The 26,972-nt window shown below is 41.8% G+C and overlaps 1 protein-coding gene across 1 annotated transcript in view; it reads left to right on the top strand.

Annotated features, from left to right (window-relative positions):
- LOC126284641 (sarcoplasmic calcium-binding protein) overlaps positions 1 to 26,972 on the top strand; it is a 139,885-nt gene that overhangs the window by 99,008 nt on the left and 13,905 nt on the right. The window contains exons 2-4 of the mRNA XM_049983718.1: positions 5,440 to 5,559; positions 25,313 to 25,480; positions 25,666 to 25,806. Of these exons, the coding sequence (XP_049839675.1) occupies positions 5,440 to 5,559; positions 25,313 to 25,480; positions 25,666 to 25,806 (429 nt within the window). The remainder of the gene's footprint in view (positions 1 to 5,439; positions 5,560 to 25,312; positions 25,481 to 25,665; positions 25,807 to 26,972) is intronic.

The following is a 26,972-nucleotide window of genomic DNA, read 5'->3' as shown; positions in this document are numbered from 1 at the left end:
ATTCCTTGGGAATCAAAAAGCAGAAAAAGACTGTGGCTATTATTTGACCAGCGGATAAAACGGGCTTGTTTTCCTCAGTGTACTTTCATCAGCCTTTGTCCTCGTTTTGAGTGCCGTTTTGACTCTGGTGTGGAATAATGGAGCCATGTTTCTTCATCAGTCACAAATTGTCGCAATAAAGTCTTGCGGATTGCGATTAAACATCGCTAGACATTATGTGAAACGTTGTGCCGGATGCGCTTTTGGTCGACAGCTAGCATTGACAGCACCTACCTAGCTTTTTCATAGCCGATTTTCCGTGCAGGATATTATGCTCTCGTTTAGTTGAGATGCCTGCAGTCTTAGCAATCTCACGAACTTTTCTTGGGGAATCTTCCATTACCATACCACGGATTTTGTCAGTGGTTTTCTTCGTGGTGACCTCAATTGGACTGCTTGAGTGCGTTTCGTCTTTGGTGCTTGTCCGACCACGTTTAAATTCGTTAATCAAAAAGTAAACAGTCTTCACCGATGGTGCAGGCTCTGCTTAAACCTCATTCAAATCTGTTTTGATTTGTGCGGCAGTTCACCCTTATAATGAAAATGTTAAAAACCAGCGCGAAGTCTCTGTTTTCTCAATTATCAGCCGCAGTCGACACACTGACAAATTCCGATGGCTGTCAACAATGAACGCTGTACATTATTGTAATTTTTTATACGATCCTTGAAATAATCAAACTTACCAACCATGAAGGCGCAACAAAAATGTTCAGTTCTTTCATGGAAATTCGCCTTATCAAACCATCCCCGTACAAGTTTGTTTACAGGCCTCCGGATCAACCTTTTTTTTTCTTTTTGTGCCTCTCATACTACCCAAAACAGTGTGGAATGGGATCTTTTCCACACCATCTTGATAACACTACAGTCCGCAACGGCTACTGCGAAGTTCAAAATGGTTCTGAGCTCTATGGGACTTAACATCTGAGGTCATAAGTCCCCTAGAACTTTTTTTAAAAAAAACTTTATTTCAATAACAACAATAATAGTTATATAAACTAACCCACCACCTTAGTGATTAGTGGGTCCTAATGCTAATACAATATTGTATGTTATCAGCAGCTATTACAGTTATTAATATGTTACAATTACTTTGTGAGCTACAGACAGTGTGACACAGTACATTGTTAATCTATACACTACTACCTAGTTGTTAGTTTTCCTACCTACTTGTTAATTCCTAACTGCCTGCAGCGCCATGGGTGTGTCATCCTAGATATAAACTTACTTCACGGCCTTGCTCATCGAGCTAATCGCTATGAGCGTGGCCCTGACACTGGGCAGGTCAAAACTGCTTATCGCTGCAGGTTCCTAGTTCAGTATCTACTTCTAATGCTACTAACTACTACTAACTAACCTACGTCAAATCCGGTGCTGTCTTAGTCGGGAATGGGTGTACCTCAGTCCCCCTAGCCCTGCACGTGGTGGATTCCAACTAAAAGTCGACCTGTCCACGCACAGGCGGTACAGGATTAGGGTACTAGGACACGTTCAGTGGTTGGTTCTAGTCGCGAAAGTCCCTCAGGTATGTAGTCAGAACTTTTCGTTATACCACATTTGCCAAGTTGTTCAGAGTTTCGAAAGTCTCTTCGTGTCTTAATAAGTCTTATGTGTTATTTGGAAGTTCTTGTCTTAATGTAGCTGCTACATCATCGAAAAGGGGGCACATGTAAACCACATGGTCGGGAGTACCCTCCAAAGCGCCACAGTCACACTCAGGTGTGGCCCTTTTCCCAAACCGATATAGGTATGTCGGGTAGGGCCCATGACCAGTGAGAAAATGTATTAGACCCCGAGTTGGATCGAAATACCTCATGCCTAACCTTCCTTTAACACTTGGCAAGAATCCGAAGGTTCTCCTGCCAGATTCATCCATTTCCCAAGATTCCTACCATAAGTCCTCACCCCTTCTTCGTATTTCTCCCTTATCCCCTAGAACTTAGAACTACTTAAACCTAACCAACCTAAGGACATCACACACACCCATGCCCGAGGCAGGATTCGAACCCGCGACCGTAGCGGTCGCGCGCTTCCAGACTGAAGTGCTAGAACCGCTCGGCCACAGCGGCTGGCTACTGCGAAGTGCTTGGAATAAAATGGCACATTGGATCAACTGGCCGCTTCGTAATCCCGGCCCGAACTGCATCGAGCATCTATGAGCCGAACTAGAGCTTTGGTCGCTGGCCGCATAAATTCAAAACGACTACAAATCTTCACCACGTTTCAGAAAAAAACTGAATAACTATCCCATTCACTGTACCAGAACTTAATAAGCATTTCCGGTAGAGAAAACACTGTAAAAATAATGAAAGCTGGGTCTTAACCGTCGAGCATGTCTTCGCCATTTTGAGTATGTGGGGTAGTCAGTATTTGCAGAGTATCAACATGCAATTACAGTTTCATCTGTCTAACAGTTTAAACCAAGGTTCTTTCGATATTACAAGAACATGAGTTGACAGAGGACTAAAAAAATAATGCTTCAATTTAAGTGTATGTGCTTGTGCAAACTTTCAGTCTTGTTGATATGCTTTCGCAATCAAAGAACGATAAAGTACATTCTGCAGCTCGGACAAGTGCGCCAAATTTTCCGCGCGATGTTGAAACATACTTGCATCAAATGCTCAACCACTATCAGTCCCTTCTCGTGGGACAGCCAATACTAACGCGACATATATGAATGGATCTACGAAGAACGATCTACACTGAAGAGCCAAGGAAAGTGTTACACCTGCCTAATATCGCTTAGGGCCCCCGCGAGCACGCAGAAGCGCCGCAGTACGATTTGGCATGGGCTAGACTGAAGTCTGAAGGTAGTGCTGGAGGGAATTGACTCCATGAATCCTGCAGGGCTGTCCATAAATCCGTGAGAGTACGAGGGGGTGGAGATCTCTTCTGAACAGCACGTTGCAAGGCATCCCATATATGCTCAATAATGTTAATCTCTGCGAAGTTTGGTGGCCAGTGGAAGTGTTTAAACTCAGAAGACTGTTTTTGGAGCCACTCTGTACCAATTCTGGATGTGTGGGGTATCGCATTGTCCTGCTGGAATTGCTCAAGTCCATCACAATGCACAATGGACATGAATGGATGCAGGTGATCAGACAGGATGATGACATAGTGTCACCTGCCAGCGTCATATGGAGACGTATTAGGGGTCCCATATCACTCCAATTGCACATCCACCACACCATTACAGAGCCTCCACCAGCGTAAACAATCCCCTGCTGACATACAGGGTCCATGAATTCATGAAGTTCTCTATACCTGTACAAGTCCATCCGCTCGATACAATTTGAAACGAGATTCGTCTGACCAGGCTACATGTTTCCAGTCATCAACAGTCCAATGTCGATGTCGACGGGCCCAGGTGAGGCGTAAAGCTTCGTGTCGTGTAGTCATCAAGGATACACGAGCGGGCCTTCGGCTGCGAAAGCCCACATCGATGACTGACATTTGTTGATGGCCCAGCATTGAAATCTGCAGCAATTTGCGGAAGGGTTGCACTTGTGTCACCTTGAACGATTCTCTTCAGTCATTGTTGGTCCCGTTCTTGCAGGATCTTTTACCGGCCGCAGCGATGTCGGAGATTTGATGTTTTACCGGATTCGTGATATTCACAGTACACTCGCGAAATGGTCGTAAGGGAAAATCCCCACTTCTTCACCACTTCGGAGATGCTGTGTCCCATCGTTGTAGCAACAGTAACCGATCTTACAGCTGTGCCAGACACTTATTGTCTTATATAGGTGTTGCCGACCGCAACGTCTTCTGCCTGTTTACATACTCCGTATTTGGATACGCATGCCTATACTAATTAATTGGGCCTTCAGTGTATATGTATATTTGTTGAAGTGTTTCTGGAATAATAGGCGAAATTATTGTGGCATGTGAGTAGTTTATTGCAAGCTGGAATAGCTTTCGCGTGTTGCTAAGAATCTTAACCTAACCATAATATGATATTTAGCAGACATGGCTTTCGTGATTTAAATAACGAAACGCTGCACCAATTGCGTATTTGTTAAAGCTTGGTGTGACACGTTTCGAGAATTACTCTTTCTATCAAGTGGAGATATTTTCTTAGGTATTTTATGCGATGTTTGGATGTGTGTTGTTCTCCCTCTCCCCCTGCCGTCGTCTTTTTGTGGTTTACTGCAATCGGAAAATGGGACAAAATAACACCTATCCACAGTTTTACCAACAATTGTTTCCATTTCTTTTTCACTTTAAGAAACGCGCTCACTAGCACCATTAGATTAAGTGACGCTGTATCGACGAGTGACTGTTCGGCATCCATTGCGGAGCCACGACGACGAAAAATTTTGCAGTAGTTTGGCGGAAGAAGTTGGACGATACATTTGACATGTTTGTCGACGATCTTTTACAATGTAATACTGACTTTAATCGGATGACCATGCAGCAGACAGAAGTGTCACGTATTTAGGCTGACCAGACGTCCGGATTAATCCGGACATGTCCTCCTTTTTAGCTCTTTGTCCGGGATCCGGGCGGATTTTTACAGTGTCCGGCTTTTTCGCAAAGTTGAGCGTAATACAGTTAAATATACAATTCGTCCCGTTCTATTGCTCTTTTCTTAAGTACTTTAACTATTGGCACAGCCTTCGTGACAAACACGTACAAAGGCGGTGTCAGTAGATGGCACCACGATCGTCGATGTTATTGTTGATCTACCTATAAGCGAATGCAAATATCGATTATTTAAAATTTTCGTTTCGTATCTTCGCTTTGTATTGGCTTGGCTTCCTGTAGTGCACGTGTGATTTGAGAGTGTAATTTTTAACAGAATGAGTTACGTAAAATATTTGGCTATGCCTAAACGAAACTGAACATTTTCTGATGTCTTTTCCTGCAAAGATGTGGAGCTGGAACGTACGTCTCAGTGACCAATAAAGGTAAGAAATAACTTTACAGATTAACTGCCATGGTTTTATTTCATTGTTTCATATTCATTCAATTTACTTGTATTCGGAAGGTTAAAATGCAGCTTACATGTCGTCAGCTCCTGCTTGAATTATAGATGTTGGTAGCGGTGCGTCGAATGAAGGGAGGTGAATGTTCTTACGTTTTTCGCTTTGTAAACAATTTCTTGTTGACATAACAAAGCAATTGACGGCACACTCTCACCACAATCAATGTTTTTAATTTTTTTTATATTGCTCAGTTAACGGCCACCTGACCATCAGTAACAATTAACTACTAATTTTACCGGTAATTCCGGGCAGTCACGTGACTTGTCCAAAGCTGACGGGTGGTATCCTCATCAGCAATTGACCCGTTTGATGTGTCCTCTTTTTTCTTCCGTTGTCCTCCTTTTTGAAGCTGTTTGTTCTTTTTAAACAGTTGCATCTGGTCACCCTACACGTGTTGGCTACCTCTTTGTTGCAGAGCTTCCCGGCGCGGCTGTACCGGAAGGAGGCGGCCGGCCGCCCCAGCGCCCTGGAGCGCCACCTCTCAGACTCGGAGTCCGACAGCGACTCCGATGACGAGCACCGGCCCAGGGAAAAGGTAACCACAGCTGTGTCTGACGCAAGCGTGAACACGAACCTGCCCTTGTGGCAACAGATACGAGCATGCTTAAAGATTTACACTGTCCAGTCACGTTAATGTGGCCACCCTGCATGACCAACTTTCGCAGCGCGGACTGCTGCGAGACTTGAAGGAAGAGAGAATGAGCTGGAAGGTGCCAACAGGGACGTGGAGCCACGCCGTGTCCACAGCTGCGCTAGCTTCCTCTGTTGTGGATCCATGGCACGAAGTGCCCGACAGAGGTGGTTCCACTCCTGAACTTTTCTTTTATTTCCATCATTGCTTCTTCGATATACAGATTGAACAATAGGGTAGGGGGGGGGGGGGGGCCTACATCCCTGTCTTACACCTTTTTTTCATCCGAGCACCTCGTTTTGGTCGTCCATTCATATTATTCCTTCTCGGCACTTCTATACAGGGAGGTCCATTGATAGTGACCGGGCCAAATATCTCACGAAATAAGTGTCAAACCAAAAAAACTGCAAAGAACGAAACTTGTCTAGCTTGAAGGGGGAAACCAGATGGCGCTATGGATGGCCCGCTAGATGGCGCTGTCATAGGTCAAACCGATGTCAACTGGTTTTTTTTTTTAATAGGAACCCTCATTTTCATTACATATTCGTGAAGTACGTAAAGAAATATGAATGTTTTAGTTGGACCACTTTTTTCGCTTTGTGATAGATGGCGCTGTAATAGTCGCAAACATATGGCTCACAATTTTAGACGAACAGTTGGTAACAGGTAGGTTTTTTAAATTGAAATCCACAACGTAGGCACGTTGGAACATTTTATTTCGGTTGTTACAATGTGATACATGTACAGTTTTGAACTTATCATTTCTGAGAACACATGATGTTAGAGCGTGATTACCTGTAAATGCCACATTAATGCAATAAATGTTCAAAATGATGTCCGTCAACCTTAATGCATTTGGCAATACGTGTAACGACATTCCTCTCAACAGCGAGAAGTTCGCCTTCCGTAATGTTCGCACATGCATTGACAATGCGCTGACGCATGTTGTCAGGCGTTGTCGGTGGATCACGATGGCAAATATCCTTCAACTTTCCCCACAGAAAGAAATCTGGGGACGTCAGATCCGGTGAACGTGCGGGCCATGCTTCGATGACCAGTCCACCTGTCATGGAATATGCTATTCAATACCCCTTCAACCGCACGCGAGCTATGTGCCGGACATCCATCATCGCCACATCGCCATTCTGTCATGCATCGATAGAACATTACGTAGGAAATCAGCATACATTGCACGATTTAGATTGCCATCGATAAAATGGGGGCCAATTATCCTCTTTCCCATAATGCCGCACCATACATTAACCCTCCAAGGTCGCTGATGTTCCACTTGTCGCAGCCATCGCGAATTTGCCTTTGCCCAATAGTGCATATTATGCCGGTTTACGTTACCGCTGTTGGTGAATGGCTCTTCGTCGCTAACTAGCACGCGTCAAAAAATCTGTCATCGTCTTGTAATTTCTCTTGTGCTCAGTGGCAGAACTGTGCACGACGTTCGAAGTCGTCGCCATGCAATTCCTGGTGCATAGTAATATGATACGGGTGCAATCGATGTTTATGTAGCATTCTCAACACCGACGTTTTTGGGATTCCCGATTCTCGCGCAATTGTCTGCTGCTGATGTGCGGATTAGCCGCGACAGCAGCTAAAACACCTACTTGGGCATCATAATTTGTTGTAGGTCGTGGTTGACGTTTCACATGTGGCTGAACACTTCCTGTTTCCTTAAATAACGTAACTATCCGGCGAACGGTCCGGACACCTGGATGATGTCGTCCAGGATACCGAGCAGCATACATATCACACGCCGGTTGGGCATTTTGATCACAATAGCCATACATCAACACGATATCTACCTTTTCCGCAATCGGTAAACGGTCGGTCCATTTTAACACTGGTAATGTATCACGAAGCAAATACCGTCCGCACTGGCGGAATGTTATGTGATACTACGTACTTATACGTTTGTGACTGTTACAGGGCCATCTACCATCTACCACAAAGCGAAGAAAGTGGTCTAACTAAAACATTCATATTTCTTTACGTACTACACGAATAAAAAATGGAGGTTCCTATTTAAAAAACAAAAACAAAAAAAAACGCTGTTGATATCAGTTTCACCTATGGCAGCACCATCTAACAGGCCAATCATAGCGCAATCTGGTTTCCCCTTTCAAGATAGACGATTTTCGTTCTTTGTAGTTTCTTCGTTTGATGCTTACTTCGTGAGATATTTGGCCCGATCACTATCAATGGACCACGCTGTATATTGTATATTACCCGTCTCTCCCTATAGCTTATCCCTATTTTTCTAGGACTTTCGAACATCTTGCACCATTTTACACTGTCGAATGCTTTTTCCAGGTCGACAAATCCTGTGAACGTGTCTTGATTTTTCTTTAGTCTTGCTTCCATTATGAACCGCAACTTCAGAATTCCTCTATGGTCCCTTTACCTTTTCTAAGGCCCAACTGATCGTCATCTAGCACATCCTCAATTTTCTTCTCGATTCTTCTGTATGTTGTTTTTGTCAACAACTTGGATGCGTGAGCTATAAGCTGATTCTGCGGTAATTCTCGCACTTGTCAGCTCTTTCATTCTTCGGAATTGTGTAGGTGATATTTTTCAGAAAGTCAGATGGTGTGTCCCCAGACTCGTACATTCTACAACCAACGTGAATAGTTATATTGTTGCCACTTCCCCCATTAATTTTAGAAACTCTGATGGAATGTTTTCTATCCCTCCTGCCTTATTTGACCTTAAGTCTTCCAAATGTCTCTTAAATTCTGATTCTAAGTTACTTCAAACCCGTCTTTGCAACTACTAAAATGCGTGTTTACCCTGACGAATCAGAACATTATGGCCATCAGTGAAAGAGTTTGTTGATTCGCCTTTGACGTGAAGTACAGTAGCGAATCTCCGTGGCACAATTTCGACAAGTCCTTGGTAGGTTTCCGGAGGTATGTGGCACCAGATAGGTACAGCTACGCAAAGGTCACGCAATCTTGGTAAATTACAGGCAGGTGGTTTGTGACCGTGGAGCTGGTGCCGAGCAATGTGTCCGGTGTGTTCCATCAAATTCAGATCAGGCGGACTGGGTGGCCGAGACATAAGCATGAGTTTGCAGTTACGGTTCTCGAGCCACTGCTGCTTTGTCACGCAGGAGGTTACCTTCCTGAAACTTCCTGGCTGATTAAAACTGTGTGCCGGACCGAGACTCGAACTCGGGACCTTTGCCATTCGCGGGCAAGTGCTCTACCAACTGAGCTACCGAAACACGACTCACGGCCGGTACTCACGGCTTTACTTCTGCCAGTACCTCGTCTCCTACCTTCCAAACTTTACAGAAGCTCTCCTGCGAACCTTGCAGAATTAGCACTCCTGAAAGAGTCGTGCTTGGGTAGCTCAGTTGGTAGAGCACTTAGCTGCGAAAGGCAAAGGTCCCGAGTTCGAGTCTCGGTCCGGCACACAGTTTTAATCTGCCAGGAAGTTTCATATCAGCGCACACTCCGCTGCAGAGTGAAACTCTCATTCTAGTTACCTTCCTGCAAGACGGCATCGCCGTCGGAGAAAACGTTAATCGGCCAAAAGCGCATCTGGCAAACGTTCCAACACAATGTGTGGCTATGTTTAATCGCAATTTACTAGATATTTTGCGCTGATTTGTGACTTTTTATGAAACCTGCAGCCATCATTACACACCAGAGTAAAAGCGTCAGTCAAAGCAACGGACAAAGGCTGCTGAAAGGGCATCGAAGAAGGCAAAGACCGTTTCGTTAACTGGTAAGATAAATTTTCAGTAAGGTAATGGTCAGCATTTTTTGGGACTCCCAAGGAGTAAACCTCATAGATTACTGGCTCTGAGCACTATGGGACTTAACATCTGAGGTCATCAGTCCCCTAGAACTTAGAACTACTTAAACCCAACTAACCTAAGGACATCACACACATCTAAGACCGAGGCAGGATTCGAACGTGCGACCGTAGCAGTCGCACGGTTCCAGACTGAAGCGCTTAGAACCAAAATGGCCCCTAATAAAAGTGAAATATGGCAGTGTTTTGATAAACTTTTTAATCACACTAGTGTTTCCCATTCGTGGTAGGTGGCGCTGTAATCGACAAATATCAAGTGTGCCTGTTTTTGCGATTAACAAGCGACGCAGTTGACTCTACATTTCATTTACAATTTAAATGTACACCTTTGCGTTCTGACGATTGATATTGATGCAACGAAAACCATTGTAATATGGTAAAATGCCCATGAAGTGATACTGACAGGCACACATGCCATGGATACTCAACGATACCAAGCACCACAATGGTGAGACATAGGAGATGGCACCACCGACGAGTATCGAGGTCATGTTTAGTTAGTAGCATCTTTGGAAAGAAAGCACACCAAGTTTCAGCCACATTGGTCTACTACTTTTGTGGCTCAAATTGCTCGTAGCACTATGCGACTTAACTTCTAAGGTCATCAGTCGCCTAGAACTTAGAACTAATTAAACCTAACTAACCTAAGGACAGCACACACATCCATGCCCGAGGCAGGATTCGAACCTGCGACTGTAGCGGTCGCGCAGTTCCAGACTGTAGCGCCTAGAACTGCTCGGCCACTTCGGCCGGCATAGACTACTTGCAAAAAGGCAAAATTATAACGGGACCCTCTTATGCTCTATTGTTGGAGCGTTTGGAACTTGCGTTGACTGAAAAGACTAAGGTTGGCACGCAAAAAAGTGCTTCTTTACCAGGATAATGCACCATCTCACACAGCAGCGACAACAATGGCGAAAGTGCATGAACTGGGCTTTGAATTAGATCCTCATCAACCCTGTTCAACAGACGGAGCCTCAAGTGACTTCTTACTGTACTCTGACTTGAACTTTTGGCATGGTGGGAAGAACTTTTCATCAAATGGTGAAACTGTAGTGGCAGTTAACGATGAGATGAAAAAGCTATAGGATCGCTGAACACAGTATGTGTCCCTCGAAGGAAACTATGCCGAGAAGTAAGGTGAGTTGCTCAAGAAACAACATTTTTCCTTGCTTTTTTATCATCAGAATTACCTAACTACCCAGGTATACAGGGTGAGTCACGAATATATGCAAATATTTTAATATGTTATTCTACAAGTAAAACGAAAGAAGAAAGTTCATATAATCATTCGTAAACAAATGTTTAGTTATGGAGTTACGGCCAATAAAAGATTTTGCATGAAGTTTCGCTAATATGAAGCCATAGCAAAACTGTACAAGGTTAAAGTACGATATCCATTTATTTTGTTGTTATTGGTCTGGTGAATCTAATAAAACATGTCCCAGACGTGTATCTGCAGTAGTTTTCCAGAACATCCAGGGAAGCAAAGATTATTACTTGCTCGCATTATGAATGCAGTAGATGAAATTAAGAACAACCCTGAGAAACTGAAACAAACAACAAAATCTGTTCATACAGCTAAATGCATTGATCCCAGTGGAGGCATTTTTTGAACTTTTATTGTGAATGTATTGTGAAATTGTATGTACACTGTAAAACTTCCTTAACACTGAGCTTCGTTTTTTCCTATTTAACATGACTTCGGGTGTGCTATGGTATTAATAAAAGCAGATTAACTGACACATTCATACAGTTTCAGTTATCGTTATTACTATCATTTTTCCAAAATTAAATTCTGCACAACTTTTTTTCGAAACTTTGTGCAGTTGTCTGGAATTTAAAAAAGAAATTGGGCCAAGTAATTATTGTTGTTGTGGTCTTCAGTCCTGAGACTGGTTTGATGCAGCTCTCCATGCTACTCTATCCTTTGCAAGCTTCTTCATCTCCCAGTACTTACTGCAGCATACATCCTTCTGAATCTGCTTAGTGTATTCATCTCTTGCTCTCCCTCTACGATTTTTACCCTCCACGCTGCCCTCCAATGCTAAATTTGTGATCCCTTGATGCCTCAGAACATGTCCTACCAGCCGGTCACTGCTTCTCGTCAAATTGTGCCACAAACTCCTCCCCAATTCTATTCAATACCTCCTCATTAGTTGTGTGATCTACCAATCCGATCTTCAGCATTCTTCTGTAGCACCACATTTCGAAAGCTTCTATTCTCTTCTTGTCCAAACTATTAATCGTCCATGTTCCACTTCCATACATGGCTACACTCCATACAAATACTTTCAGAAACGACTTCCTGACACTTAAATCTATACTCGATGTTAACAAATTTCTCTTCTTCAGGAACGCTTTCCTTGCCATTGCCAGTCTACATTTTATATCCTCTCTACTTCGACCATCATCAGTTATTTTGCTCCCCAAATAGCAAAGCTCCTTTACTACTTTAAGTGTCTCATTACCTAATCTAATTCCCTGAGCATCACCCTTCTTAATTCGACTACATTCCATTATCCTCGTTTTGCTTTTGTTGATGTTCATCTTATATCCTCCTTTCAAGACGCTGTCCATTCCGTTCAACTGTTCTTCAAAGTCCTTTGCTGTCTCTGACAGAATTACAATGTAATCGGCGAACCTCAAAGTTTTTATTTCTTCTCCATAGATTTTAATACCATCTCCGAATTTTTCTTTTGTTTCCTTTATTCCTTGTTCAACATACAGGTTGAATAACATCGAGGAGAGGCTACAACCCTGTGTCACTCCCTTCCCAACCACTGCTTCCCTTTCATGTCCCTCGACTTTTGTAACTGCCATCTGGTTTCTGTACAAATTGTAAAAAACCTTCCGCTCCCTGTATTTTACCCCTGCCACCTTCAGAATTTGAAAGAGAGTATTCCAGTCAACATTGTCAAAAGCTTTCTCTAAGTCTGCAAATGCTAGAAACGTAGGTTTGCCGTTCCATAATCTTTCTTCTAAGATAAGTCGTAGGGTCAGTATTGCCAAGTAGTTAATAAATTAAAAATTTCACGAAATTACATGTTTGCTTCTCTGGATGTTCTGCAAAACTTCTGCAGATACACATCTGGGACATGTTTTATTAGATTCGCCAGATCAATAACAACAAAATAAATTGAAATCGTGCTTTAACCTTGTACAGTTTTGCGATGGCTTCGTATTAGCGAAGTTGCTAAGTTCCAAGCAAAATATTTTATTAGCCGTTACTCCTTAACTAAACATTTGCGGACTCATGTTTATATGAATTGTTTTCTTTAGTTTTACTTGTACAATAGCCGGCAGCTGTCGCCGAGTGGTTCTAGGCGCTTCAGTCTGGAATCGCGCTGCTGCTGCGGTCGCAGGTTCGAATCCTGCCTACGGCATGGATGTGTGTGATGTCTTTAGGTTGGGTAGGCTTAAGTAGTTCTAAGTCTAGGGAACTGATGACCTCAGATTTTAAGTTCCATAGTGCTTGGAACCATTTGATTTTTGAACTTGCACAATAACATATTAAAATATTTGCATATCTTCGTGAAACACCTTGTATGTTCAAAGTAATTCCAGCAGAAACGGTGTTACATTTCTCAGCGTCTTCTGCTGCTACCAATGCAGATTTGTGCTGCATTAAACATAATATCTGTTTGACTTGTCTTGTTAAATTTTCTCAAAATAATCTTTCTGCAATGACTAACACAGAGAAACAGGTGTATTTCGGCAGTACAACGTTGTAGCTACGCAGATACAACTTTGATCGGCCAGAAAATTAAAATGGTGCTGTTTTCTCAGAAGTTGCATGAGCATGAGCAGAACATTAAAACAATTTGTGGAATGGCATTTGACATCATACATACTGCCTGCGTCCAGAAGGCCAGAATAAGTAAGCATGAAAAAGTTTTTTGCTATCCTGTAAAATTTGCTTTCTGTTAGGTACAACAGTGTGTGGGTGAACGATTCAGTTCTAGGCTGTGAAGATGGGTGATTATCTGCAGGTGACGCACAATAGACTTGGTGGGAGAGACGTCCACAGCAGCACGCGGGCCCCGGCACGTACGCAGCGCGGCACAACGGGAAGTGAATAACAGGGGGCGAAGAGCAGCGTGAACTGCTGCAGGGGGAAAGCATCTGGCAAGTAGGACAACGCTGCACCTAGAACAAGGAATTTTAGGGGCAAAGATCTGGCGAAAAAGGTGCTAAAAAGTTGTCAGTTCAAAAAGCGAAAAATTTGTTATGCCTCTGCCAAGCGCTTCACCGTGATTTGCGAAGTATGCATGCAGATGGGTCGAAAAACATTACGTCACAAACCGCCCAAGGGAATGCACCCATGAAAAAAATGTATTGAAACATGTCACTGAAGGCAATGGCCTACTTCAGTCACTCATACAGAAAGCTACAAAACAAAAAACTTTCCGTATATTGCTTCTCCAGTTTTCAGATTGGAGCGACCGTGTACGAAATGAAGTTCATCTTGTAGTTCTTCTTTACCTGATAGCTATTTAGCCATTTTCACAGCAGGAATCATCTGGCAAAACATCTAAAAATGTGCACACAGCTCAAAACTATTACAGAAACACGACAGCTTTGAACCAAGTACGTACCCATTTCCCCATATAGTACAGATGAGCGAAGGCGGTAACGGAAGTCGCTGTAGTGTGTGATAGTTTTGTATTCTGCCAAGAGATTTCTCGATATTTTTAACGTAAAATTGTAATTCGTTAAAGTATCAAAAGAATCATTTCACATATTTTAAGTTATGTCACTGACTTCTGATTTAAAAATGCAAAAAATCTCATGTGAGACTTTTGATACGTAAGCACTAGCCATGCTTGGACCACAACATACTTTGAAATTTTTTATCATTGTGACACCAACAGCCAAATTCCTTGAGAAAAGGGGCAAACACATAAACACATAGGCTTCACTTGTTCTTCATCCAGTGTTTCCATTACCATATTCTCCTTCGCGGCACCCACCTCGCACACACCTTCGTAGACAGTTCTTCGTGCAGGCTATCATGCACTCGCCCAGTTGACATGCCTACAGTCTCAGAAGTTCCACGAATTTTTATTCTGTGATCTTGCGTTACCATATCATGGATTTTGTCAATAGTTCTCTTTGTGGTGACGTCAAATGGAAGGTCGGAGCGCGCTTTGTCTTTGGTTCATTTAATCCAAAAGTAAATGGTCGTCAGTGATATTGCAGAGTCCGCGTGAACTTGCAGTTCTGTTTTGATATGCGTGGCAGTTCAACCCTTCAAATGAAAATGTTTAGTTACAGCATAAAACTCCTTATTTCCAAGTGCAGTCGACACACACACACCAATTGATATGGCTGTCAACAATGACTTGTACGCTGTATATTGTTGAACTTCTGTATACGGCCCTTGGAATAATCAAATGCAACAAAATTGTTCCATTCTCTTATGGAAATTAACAGACTTAATCAAACCATCCTCGAACATTCATCATCGCGTACCTTACCGATTCCTAATGCAAATGGTAGCAAGACACACTTTCCTCTATTGTTCGTCTCTTCGCATCAGACATCTCAGTGCACTGGAGAGCCAAGAATTGTGTCTGCGTAAAATCTCCGAAACAGCTATGCCTTATAATCTGCCGATACATCTCCAAATGAAACTGACAGTGGCAAATTTCTTCCTTAAAAAAAGCTAATTGTATTATTTTGAATATTCCTCTCAAAAAACTGAGATATTTAGGGAATTCAGAGATACGCTCGAATGACAGCATTTCGCGGTCGAGAATGACAGTTTGCTGTTTTACAACCAACAGGAAGATGTTCTTGACAGTCTTGGATACTGCTGACATCACCGTGATGCTTCAACCATTCTGTAAAGGACATAGTGTGCTAGCAATACTATTGAATGAGATTTAACCTCTTTGTAGCTCCGTGTGATCGGAGTTTTCGGTCTGGTGTGAGGGTGGGACCTTAAGTGACAGTTGAAAACCGTTCAATGGTATTTGAATGTGATCTGAAGCAGCAAAGAGTGATTACGGTTTTTCAGTACTCCTGTTTCACACCATCCTGTGAGATGATCATGGAGGAGTGCGAGATCGACACATGTCTGAAAATAACAGCAAGGTGTCCCTCTAACACTGCCCAGTTCGGCAAAACCATCGGTGGTACCTAACCACTGTTATTGAGAATTTTAAAAATGCATCTTTACAGAGAAAGTTTGTGAAGTAGCCCTAGGCTCCTGCTGGTAGGCAACCAATTAGCACCCATCCAATGCTAGTTGCCTGCCTGCAGGCAACTGTGACTACTTCCCAGTCTTTTCCTCAATGATGTGTGGGTTGTGGACAGCAAAAATGAGCTTGAGGGTGAGTCAATACAATCCATAATGAAGGACAGCAAAAATTAGAGCTTCAGCATCAACATGGAGGGAAAACAACCTCAGACAGATTTAAGAACAAGAGCAGCAAAAAGGAAAGAACTATCAACTCAATTGTTGAGCACCACACATATACCACTTATTGCCAGATTTTTATGTATCTTAGAATTTTGCGACCCAAAGTTTAATATTTGTCAGCTATTCTGTCTCCTCTTAATTGTAGTTTATCCAAGTGAATTTTTGTTTTGATGTAATACATGGAGAACATGAGGAACTGATAAAATGTGTGAGAGGGAATGGGAGTCTGATGGTCTTGGAAAGCTGGACTGCTGTAACATAAATATGAATAATGTAGTGTTGAAGAAAAACATGAGATAGGAGAAAGATTTCTGAAGTTCTGTGGGGTAAATCTCATCTGGTTGTCCTTGATAGATACAAAATGACCCATGTGAGATTGGAAATTGTAAAATGTTAAGAATAAGGCTGTTGAGGTGCTGCCGAAATGTATCATGTTAATCTTAATTAGTGACAGTATTATGGGAAGGATAGATTGGTAATCACCATGTAGTGGGGATGTTGAGTCACAGATAGGTACAGCAGAGACTGTCAAACAAGTAAGCTTTGGGCCAAAAAGGCTTTCATCCAAATTAGACAGCACACATATATACACTCACAAAATGCAACTTAAATACATATGACCACAGTCTCTGGCTGCTGAGGCCAGACTGTGAGCAGCAGCACATGATGGGAGAAGCAATCTGGGTGTTGTGGGTAAGGAGGAGGCTGGGATGGAGAGGGGAAGAGATATCAGGGTAAAGGTGGAGGACAGCAAAGTGCTGCTTGCAGGAGAATACAGGGATGAGATGGGGAGAGGGTATGGCAGCTAGATGCAGTCAGTAGGTTAGACAAAGAGTGGAGAAGTGGGGGAGGGGGGGGTCGAAAAGGAGAGAAGTAAAAAGATTGTGGATCCATTAGTGGAATAGAGGACCATGTAAGGATGGAGTGAGAACAAGGGAGTACTACACAGTTTGCTATTCCACTGCAACCCTCCCTCCCCCCCACACCCCCTCACTCTCTATCTAGCCTCTTAGCTGCACCACCTAACTGCCCTAACCTATCTCCAACTTGTAACTGTATGCTCTCACAAGCAGATCTTTTACTGTTCCCCACCCCCAGCTTCCTCCTTACCTCCACCACCCAGATTCCTTCTCCTGTCATGTCCTGCTGCTCGCTGTCTGCCTCAGCAGCCAGAGATGGTTGTCGTGTGTGTGTGTGTGTGTGTGTGTGTGTGTGTGTGTGTGTGTGTGTGTGTGTTTATGTCTAATTTGGATGTTTGGCTGAAAGCTTACTTGTTGGCAGCCTTTTTTGATGTGCCTGTCGGCTCTGATATATGGTGAACAGCAATCTATCCTCTATTCCAGCCTGGATTTTCGACTGTTTAATTTTAGTTAATGGCAGTTGTGGAAGTGAAAAAAAGTATTAACCTACCAAATGCACATGGAATTGGGTGCAGATAAATGACAGAAATGTACCTGTGTGATGAAGAGAAGCGTTCCCAACACTATGGAGGAAGAGCAGGAGGAGATTGTTTGCAAGAAGCAGTTGATTCAATATTATTTCTGAATGTCACAGAACACAAAGTAACATTAAGTTAGAAGGGACCAGTGCATACCTTTAGGATTGCTAAAAATCAGTGGAGAGGGGGGGGGGGTTATGGAAGCTGAAGAAGGGTGCCAACAGTGTACAGAGACAGTGACATAATGCCTAATACCTACAAAAATCAGGTGGCAGCAATGAAGTGGAGAAAAAGAAATTTCCTTAAAAGACATGTGTTAGGTAGAAGTAATGCACACATATTTGAAAGCTGTGCACATTAGCAGTATGTTGTGTTGTGTGTCCAAGTTACAACACAAGTGACAATGAGTGTGGTTTTGTTCTCTGTGTGGTTTGCAGTCTGGCTGCCCCCCTCCTAGGGCTTGTGACGTCTGATGGTGATGATGAGTTTTTACACCAGGTGGTTTATCAGCAAGTGGTTCTTACTGTGGCGTTTCAGCATCTCAGTCAACAGGAGGAGTCAGACCCAGGAATTGCAAAAACATGCCTCTGTTTTGGCCTGTTCTGGTCTGTCAGTCTACATTGCCTGCCGCGTCTCCCCGTGCACTTTCGGTTTTGCCTGTCATTCCCCAGTCGTTTATCCCTAACCATTTCCAGCTTATGATGAATATGGCAAAGATTGGGAAGCCTTTGAAAAATGGTTGCAGCAGTATTGTCATGCATTTGGATTGACTGATGTTGCCTTATGTTGTGCTTTCTTTTTGCTTTGGTTATCACCTTGCATGTATCAACTCCTTTGCCAATTGGCCCCCAGCAGGATCTGTCTGCACTCTCTTTTGATAAAATGTGCAACCTTCTTTTGAAATACTACCATAAACACACACATCTGCTGCTCAAGTCGAGTTTTAATGGTGTCGCAAGAAACTACAACATTCGTATAAGACTTGGGCAGCTGAGCTCCACGGTGTAAGCCATTGTTGTCACTGATGTACATAAGGAGTCATATGCTAATCAAATGGTTCATGATGCAATCATTCGGTTGGCCCTCGATCATGAGGTTCATGAACGGGCCATTCAGTGTGAACCCCCACACCCCCTCCCCTCTCCGATGTTCTGACCATTGCACAATCGTTTGATATTTCGAGGGCTGCTGGTGCTCAAATTGAATTGTGGTGCAAAGTTGCAGAAGTTTAACCTGCTTCCAGTTGCCATTTGTTGGACGATCCACAGGAGGACATGGCAGCTGGCCCAACTCACTGCGGCAGCGACGGTCACAGCAGCAGCACGGAAAGCCTGATAATAAACAACAATGCAAGCGCTCCATGCTTCCCTCTTGTCCATCATGTTTTGTCACTTGTGATAGGCTGGATTTCCTAAGTGGTGGGCTGTTTACCGTCAGTGCAACAAAATGGGCCACATTGCTCCTGTTTATAATGTAAAATTCTGACAGACTATTACAGATGTCGAGATGGATTTAAGTTGTGTATCAGCATTCTTTGTCGCACCCAATTAGCTCTTTATTGATGTCAAGGTTTATCAGGGAATTTTGCAGGTGCAAGTCAATACTGGTGCTGCCGTGTCATTACTCAACTTTCAAATGTACATGGACTTTGGTTCACCCCCTTTAGTGCCATTTTCACATACATTAGTCACCTACAATAAACAAAGCTTTCTGATGTTAGGTAGTTTCTTGGCCCCAGTAACATATAAATCTATGGTTTGTCCACTAACTTTTCAGGTGGTGAATAATCACCCACCAAAAATTTGTTAGATTTGGACATCTTTAACCATTTTGGATTTCCTATTTCCAATGAAGGTAATCTTGTGTCTGGTCATGTGCCTTATACACAACTTGACTCTTAATTTTCTGAATTTTCTGCCCTGTTTACTGCAGGTTTGGATTGTGCCAATAATTTCAAAGCCCACATAACCACGAAACCTTCAGCCACAGACCCCATTTCTTTCGGGCTTGTACAGTGTAGATGGCACTCCATGACCAGGTCAAGGCAGAGCTTGACAACCTCTTGGCATCTGGGTCATCCAACCAATCGAATCCAGCAAATGATCTACCCTCTTAGTCATTGTCAAGATGACATTGGGACCATTACTCCTTTGCACTGATTTCAAAGTTGCTGTCAATGCTCAGTCTATCATTGACACATATCTCTTGCTGCAACCTGATGAACTTTTTGCTGAGTTCATTGGTGGTCAGTATTTTTCCAAGATTGATGTCTCCAATGTAAATTTGCAGCTTCCTGTTGATGCTGACTCTCAATGGCTCTTGGACATTAACATGTCTTTTGGCTTTTATCAATATCTGTGGTTACCATTTTGTATGGCCAGCCCCCCAGCAATTTTTCAACAGTTTCTTCAACAACTCAAGAGATCTGTTCATGTTTATGCCAACTATGAAGATGATATTGTGGTCTCTGACTCCTCCACTGCTGAATATCTCAACCACTCACGTACACTCTTTTCGATATTACAGGCCGCTGGGTTAAAATGAAATTTGGAAAAGTGCTGCTTCTTTCACCCTTCTGTTGTTTATCTTGGCTTTGAGGTCTCTAGTGCTGATATCAGACCCCTTTATCAATGTCCCTTCTGTGTCCTACATCAGTCAAGGAACTCCAGGTCTTTTTAGGTAAGAATGCTTATTATCATCAGTTTTTACCAGATGCAGTGTTGGTTGCACAGCTGTTACATGCCTTGCTGCCTGAGGGGACATCTTTCCACTGGTAACTGGTGTGTGAAATGACATTTTCCAAACTGAAATCTATGTTACAATCTGTATCTTGCCTGGTAACCTACCTACCAGGTCAATATTTAGTGATAACAAAATGTCCAGCATGGGCTGGGGGGGCAGTGTTAGCTCATAAATATTCTGATGGCTCTGAGTGGTCTATTGCATATGTATCAGAGATGCTTAAATTGGACCAGACTAAATATCCACAAATAGAGAAAGAAGCCCTCACCATTATTTAGACCTTAAAGAAGTTTCATGTTTTCCTGTACGGTGTAAAATTCCATCTCATCACAGATCACAAGCTATTAGTTTTGCTGTTTAATTCCTCAACGTCATTGCCAGACAAAGCTGCGCATCACCTTCAACTTTGGGTGCTGTTCCTCTCTTGGTACAACTGCCATGGCTAAACATTTGGACCCTGCCATGCTCTCCCATCTTCCAGCTGGTCTGACCCAGTTTTTGATCAGGAGGAGTTACTCTGTTTCCAGTTGATTAATGCGCTCAATGAACTGTTGTCGGTTTTCCAATCACTAGCTCTTGGTCACGCAGGCTAGTGCTACTGATCTGATTTTACGGAAAGTGGTATACTGCATATAACCTGGCTGGCCTGAGGCCCTAACCACTGTGCGTTTCAGCATTGTTTCTCTGTCATTGGTGGAGTTCTATTTCTTTATATGGATTATTCAGCCTCTCACATGGTGGTTTCCTCTGCTCTCCATTCGGAGATCCTGCAATTTCTGCATGCTGATCACTGGGGGGTGTCACGAACCAAGGCATTATCCCGCTGTCATGTGTTTGGACTGGTTTGGACAGTGACATCACTCATTTGCTTATGATATGTTCTCAATGAGCATCACAGCAAGCTGCCCTGTGAGCAACAATCTCTCTGTGGGTGCAGCCTTTTCAGGCCCAGGACCGTATCCACATCTATTTTGCCGACCCTTTCCTTAATAAGGCATACTGGCAAATAGTAACTGATGCATTCTCTTGGTTCTCACATGCTGTTCATTGTCTGTCCCCTTTGGCCTCTGCTACCATGGCAGCCCTGTCAAAAGTTTTTTCCATCGAAAGACATCCAGCAACATTGGGTCTCTCATAATAGGCCTCATTTTGTGTTGGAGGAGTTTGCCTGCTTCTGCAATGCCCATGTATTTTGTCACATTTTTCCCCCTGCCTTTCCATGCACAGTCCAACAGTGAGGCCAAAAGGTTAGTTAGAACATTCAAAATGCAAATGAAGAAATACATTACTCAGTCCCTGTCTGATATTGCCTCAGATCAGTTTCTGTCTTCCTGTCGGTTTATGCTGTTCAGCAACAACAGCCCAGCAGAAATCCTCCAACATTGTCAACCCCGGCCGCTCCTGCATCTCCTGTGGTCCGGCTGGGAACTCCAACCTGTGCAGGCATCATCCCGTTTCCAGCCTGGGGTGGCTGTCTGGGAACATGGGTTTGGTCATCACTCAAAATGGATTCCCGCCTTCATATCCTGTTGCCGTGGCCACCGTCTCTGTGATGTACATACAGAGGAGGGTCTCTGTGCACATCATTACAACCAGATGCACCTGCACATGGACGACCAGATAACCCTGGCCGGGGCACCGACGTTACCACACGAGCCTCCTTCACTCAATGGGTCATCTGATGAGGCTGGGTCCTCCATCACCAGTGGATGAACCTGGCACAGCTTCTCCAATACTGCTACCAGTACGAATGCAGCCGCTGCCCACACCAGAACTGTCTCCTCTGCCTGAGCCGTCAACTGTGGGGGCGTCCTACTGTATGGGCTGTTACAAAAAGATGCACTGCACTGCTGCCTGCCCATGCCCCAAGTAATTTCAACCATATGCCCTCAAATCAGCACATCATCTGAGTGAGAGGCTCACAGAAGAAGAAGCCACGGACATCTGGTGAATTCGAGCTGTTCCCCAAAGGGAGAGGAAAGAAGTAATGTGCGCACCCTGGAAAGTCATGTACATTAACAGTTTGTTGTCATCCATGAGAGTGCACTGTGAAAGAGCAATACTGTTAACTTCTTATAGATCCCCCTCATGGGCAAGTGCCTATTTAAACCATACCTTGCTATACTCGTGCTCAGTTATTATGTTATTACTGCTTGCATATATTTGCCTTATCTTATTATGTTCCGTGTATATTACGGTGATTGGTGTACATGCTACAGTCCAATAAAGTTGTACTAACATTCTAGGTTGTTTGTGTGTGGAAGTTACAACAGTAACATTTCAGCTTACTGTCACTGTTGTTTAGTATGTATGTTACAGAAAAAATGGTGGAAAGGAAGCAACATTTCAAATTAGAAATAGATATTTCAAAAGAAACATGTCCCAGTGCTAAAATTAACAGACAAAATAGTCCTGCTGGTAAAAACTAAAGAAATTTTATGAGAACTGTGTAACGGTTAGAATACTTGGCGCAGGATTTTGATTAATGGTTAACAAAGCAAATACAGAGATAGTGAAAAATAGTAGCAAGGAGTGATTTATTAAGTACTCAATATTAGGGAAGGCATTGTAGATAAATTCACCAATCGGAGATGCAAGATAACAGAAGATTGGCGAAACAAAGGAACATGAAAAGCAAGTAGGGACCATCAGAGAAAGAGTTTGTCAGTAAGTGTTCTGCTGGTTTCAAATACTGACATATAATCAAGAGAAGTTTCTGAATGTTTATGTCTGGTGCATCATATGGAAATGAAATAGGGGTTGTGTGAAAAGTGGTGAAGCAGAAGCTGAAAGCAATTAAATTTTGATACTAGAAATTAATTGAACAAACACAGTGTGAAATAAAATGAAGGGTTAGTCAGAAAAAGGACATGGGAAGCAATCTAAATAAAACACATTAGCAAATGATACATAAGGAATAAGATTAAATGTGCCACAAGGCTTGGTAATTGGGCTGTTTCTGTTCTTGGTCTACATAAATTATTCATCCAGGACAATGGGGGATCCTTCAAAAACTATAATGTTTGCTGTTAACATAAGTGTATTAATAAACTGCCTAAACAGACTGCCTAGACAGACTGGAGAATAATGCAACAGGCTTAGAACTGATTCACAGACAACAGCTTACCTCTTAATAATATAAAAAATGGCATTATCCAATTCCAAGCAAATTGAAATGATTTACAGATGACAGAAGTAGAGGTCAATGGGCATACATCAAATGAGGCTTTGTGTATGGTGTTCATAGGCATCCAGATGGATAATAAATTTTGGTGATGCCGGCATGTGAATAAATTGACTAAAAAGCTCAATTCTGTTTGCTTTGCACTTAGAAATCTCTCTCATTGTTTATATTTTGCATACTTTTGTTCAACTCTGTCCTATGTCATAATCTTCTGCGCAATGCAGCTGAGATCACAAATGTATTTATTCTATAGAAGTGCATTGTAAAAAGATGATAGCCATCTAGCAAAAATCTTGACAGGAATCTAGGCATTATTACACTTATGTGCCAGTACATGTGTTCCATAATGGTATTTGTGGTTAATACTAAGTTTCAGATGAAATTTGCAATTTACATCCACAACTAACAAACTACCACACAAGAAGCATAAACAATACTTGTATATTTATTTTTATTTATTTATTTATTTATTTTTTGTAACATTCATTATTGTTTCTGACCATATCCTTAAACAAAGCACATATGAATAACAAATATTCATATTCATCATTTGTTACTCATAAGCACATTGGTGGACTGTATGATTACACTTAAGTTTGACGGTATGGTTTGAAAGTGGACGTGATGGTCCAGAATTAGTCACCGCAAAGAGATAACTGTTATTCATGAAATATTTCATGCCCAAGTTGCTGATCCTACCCTCCATTATGTTGGAACTTCATAAATTCTCATATAAGTTTCATACATCCATTTTGTATGGGGAGGTGGATGACAGGTGGCGATTACCATCTGTTGTTAAATTATGCAAAGATAGCTAGGCTGCTAAGAGCTTTGACAGAGAAAGGCAAGGTTCTGGGTTTATGTCCTGGTCTGTCTCACAGTTTTAATCTTACAAGAAATTTCAAAAACAGGACACACTTCACTGCAGAGAGAAAGGTTCATTGCGCAAAAAACATGTTCCAACATTAATTTTGTATAATTATACTGATAACCAATAAATGTGTGTCTTCTCCAATCAATATATTAATAAACATGAAAAAAAGTTTAATTTGGTACAGGAAAGGCAGTTGTCGTCATGGCTTCCAATGGCTCTTCAAACATATCTAAGCAGTATTGTGCTTCACTGATTGTGCAACACACTATTACAAAATGTTAATTTATAAGGTACTAATATGTGAAATAAGGGAAGGAAACCATGGTGAGACTCGTAGCCACAGAATTGTGCATTTGAGTTTCTGTGTGTGTGAATGTGTGTAATTTTTTTTTTAGAAAAAGAGTAAGAGCTCAAAAACAAGTGTCAGTAGTGTTTTCTGTTCATAAACATGCGTGCCACACATCAGTCTGCTGTAGGTGAGCGGTTGCCTTTCCCCTATTTTGCAACTTCTTTCAGAAAGGTTTGTGGCAGAGCAGTCTTTATTATAACTGGAATGCAAATGCTTATGTAACAGGAAAGATTATGAGAAATTTGGCTTTTATTGCCATAAATAATGTGTGTTTGCTATCAAATACATCAGCATTAATGAGCCTGTTTGTCTCTTACAGGAATTATATAGCCATTCATTTTTTTATTTTTTACAAATTCTGATACTTAGTTTTTTATAACAGGATATATTAATGATGGTCAAAGCCTCTTTGCTACTCTTGTTGGTTCATTCTTGACTGTTTTGTACTACTTAAATGTGCAGAAAATGCTGAAATGTCAGAAGGAAGTTGTATCCTACAAAGAAAAGCAAGGCAGATTAACTAAATGTATAAATTACTGTATTTTTTCCAGTCCAAAGTGCAATAAATCTTTTCTTATATTGTCCTATGGTAAAAATCAGGTCTTGCTCATTCACAGCTTTGTATAGATTTGAGCACATGGAATTATATTACAAAGTCTGTATTTGTTCACAGTCACATTTATCATTTTCAGTGTAACTTATTTCACAATATTACTCTTGTACTGTCCACTCAGACAAATTTCTTAAAAATTATGTAACTTATATTCTCTTAACATTTAAAAACAAAACTTTCATTATTTTTTTTGCTGTAGGGTAACACAGAATTTTGGCGAAGAAAAATTCGGACCTTTCATGGACTCATTGATTTGAATCATGATGGTGTAGTATCAATGGATGACTTTAATATTTTGGCAGACAGATTCATTAACCTGGGACACCTGACAAAGAAACAGGAAGAAGAGTTCAGAGCAGCCCTTCAGGTATTATAAAGTATATTTAACAATATTCAACTCAAATCTAGTCAAACAATTGACTTTAGATACTTTTTCACTGCAATCCCACAAATGCTATTAGCATTACATAAATACATCTGGAAATAACTTACGACTGTTTTTGTGGAATAAAATGCTGTTGTTATTGCTCACACTAAATCTGTTTTTCCCAGGTGGTGTGGGAAGAGCAATGGGGTATTGCACACCCATATAACTTGGTTACCACAGAACAATATTTGGAGAATATGCATCATGTGATCAATGACAAGTCCCTTAAAAGGAAAGCACATCATTTTCTTCCGCATCTCTTCAAGGTACACTATGCACTAACACATTTTCATGTGCTGGTTTCATAATTTGCAACTCTGTAATTTTTTTTCAGTTGTATTAAAAACCAGTTACAAAAGTAATCCATTTGCACAATTTTCTGTTCTGAAATTTTTCATAAATGTTTGTTATCTACAGTAGTCATACCTTGGTACTTGATATGGTAACTGACTTTAATGTCAGCATTCAAGTCGGAGAACACTTAGACGCATTCCTTATATTTTGTGAAAAGGTTTACAGATACACTGTGAATAAATTACTTCATGAAAAAGAATACTGTATAAGAAGAAGAAGACTGAATTACTGACCAGTACTTATCTTAAAGAGGTGGAAAAAGGTAGGAAATTATGTTGTATGAGTGGTGTCTGGAAAGTAGTACCGTTTTGTTCTAACACACCACTGATGTTGCTCTTCTGCACATTCACAGTCATCTCCCTGGGCCATTTCCTTCCATTGACACCATTACAGCTGGATTCTGTTGTGTTTACATTTGTTGCTGATTTTTCAAAATGTTTAAAATGGTCTCTGAGCCCACAGACAGTGAAGTGCATTCTATAATATGATTTTTGAGTGCAAAGAATTTTAAGCCAGCTGAACTTCATCTTGTAAAGATTTATGGTGAAAATGTAATGACTGGTGGAATGGTGAGAAAGTGGGTGAGACAATTCAATTATAGATGACCCAATGTTTATGGCGAAGCATGGGGTGGTTGGCCTTGCGTTATCAATGACTGTTTGGTTGAGAAAGTGAATGACAAAATTAGTAACGTATGGTTCACAATAGGAATGCTTTGTGATGAGTTTCCACAAGTTTCATAAACAGTTTTGGGTAAGATTGTCAATCACTTAAATTTTCAGAAATTGTGTTGCCATTGAGTTCTGAAAATGCTTAAATGTGTCCACAAAATGAAGCAACTTGGCAGTGCTTTGACATTTCTTACCCAATGCAGTGATGAGGGAGATTAATTAGTAACAAAACTGTGACCAGTGATGAAACTTGGATTTCTCATGTCACTCCAGACTCATCCAAGATCACCCTGCAGACACTTATTTAAAGAGCTAGAGATCTTCACTGTAGCCCCACAATATATATATTCACTTATGAAACTTGATATAAACAATCTGAACAAATTCAAAAGTAATTGCAGTGTACA

Source organism: Schistocerca gregaria, chromosome 8 (assembly GCF_023897955.1).
Source record: "Schistocerca gregaria isolate iqSchGreg1 chromosome 8, iqSchGreg1.2, whole genome shotgun sequence".
NCBI classification, from domain to species: domain Eukaryota; kingdom Metazoa; phylum Arthropoda; class Insecta; order Orthoptera; family Acrididae; genus Schistocerca; species Schistocerca gregaria.
The sequence above is the reverse complement of the archived record's forward strand: the minus strand, read 5'-3'. Positions and strand labels throughout refer to the sequence as shown.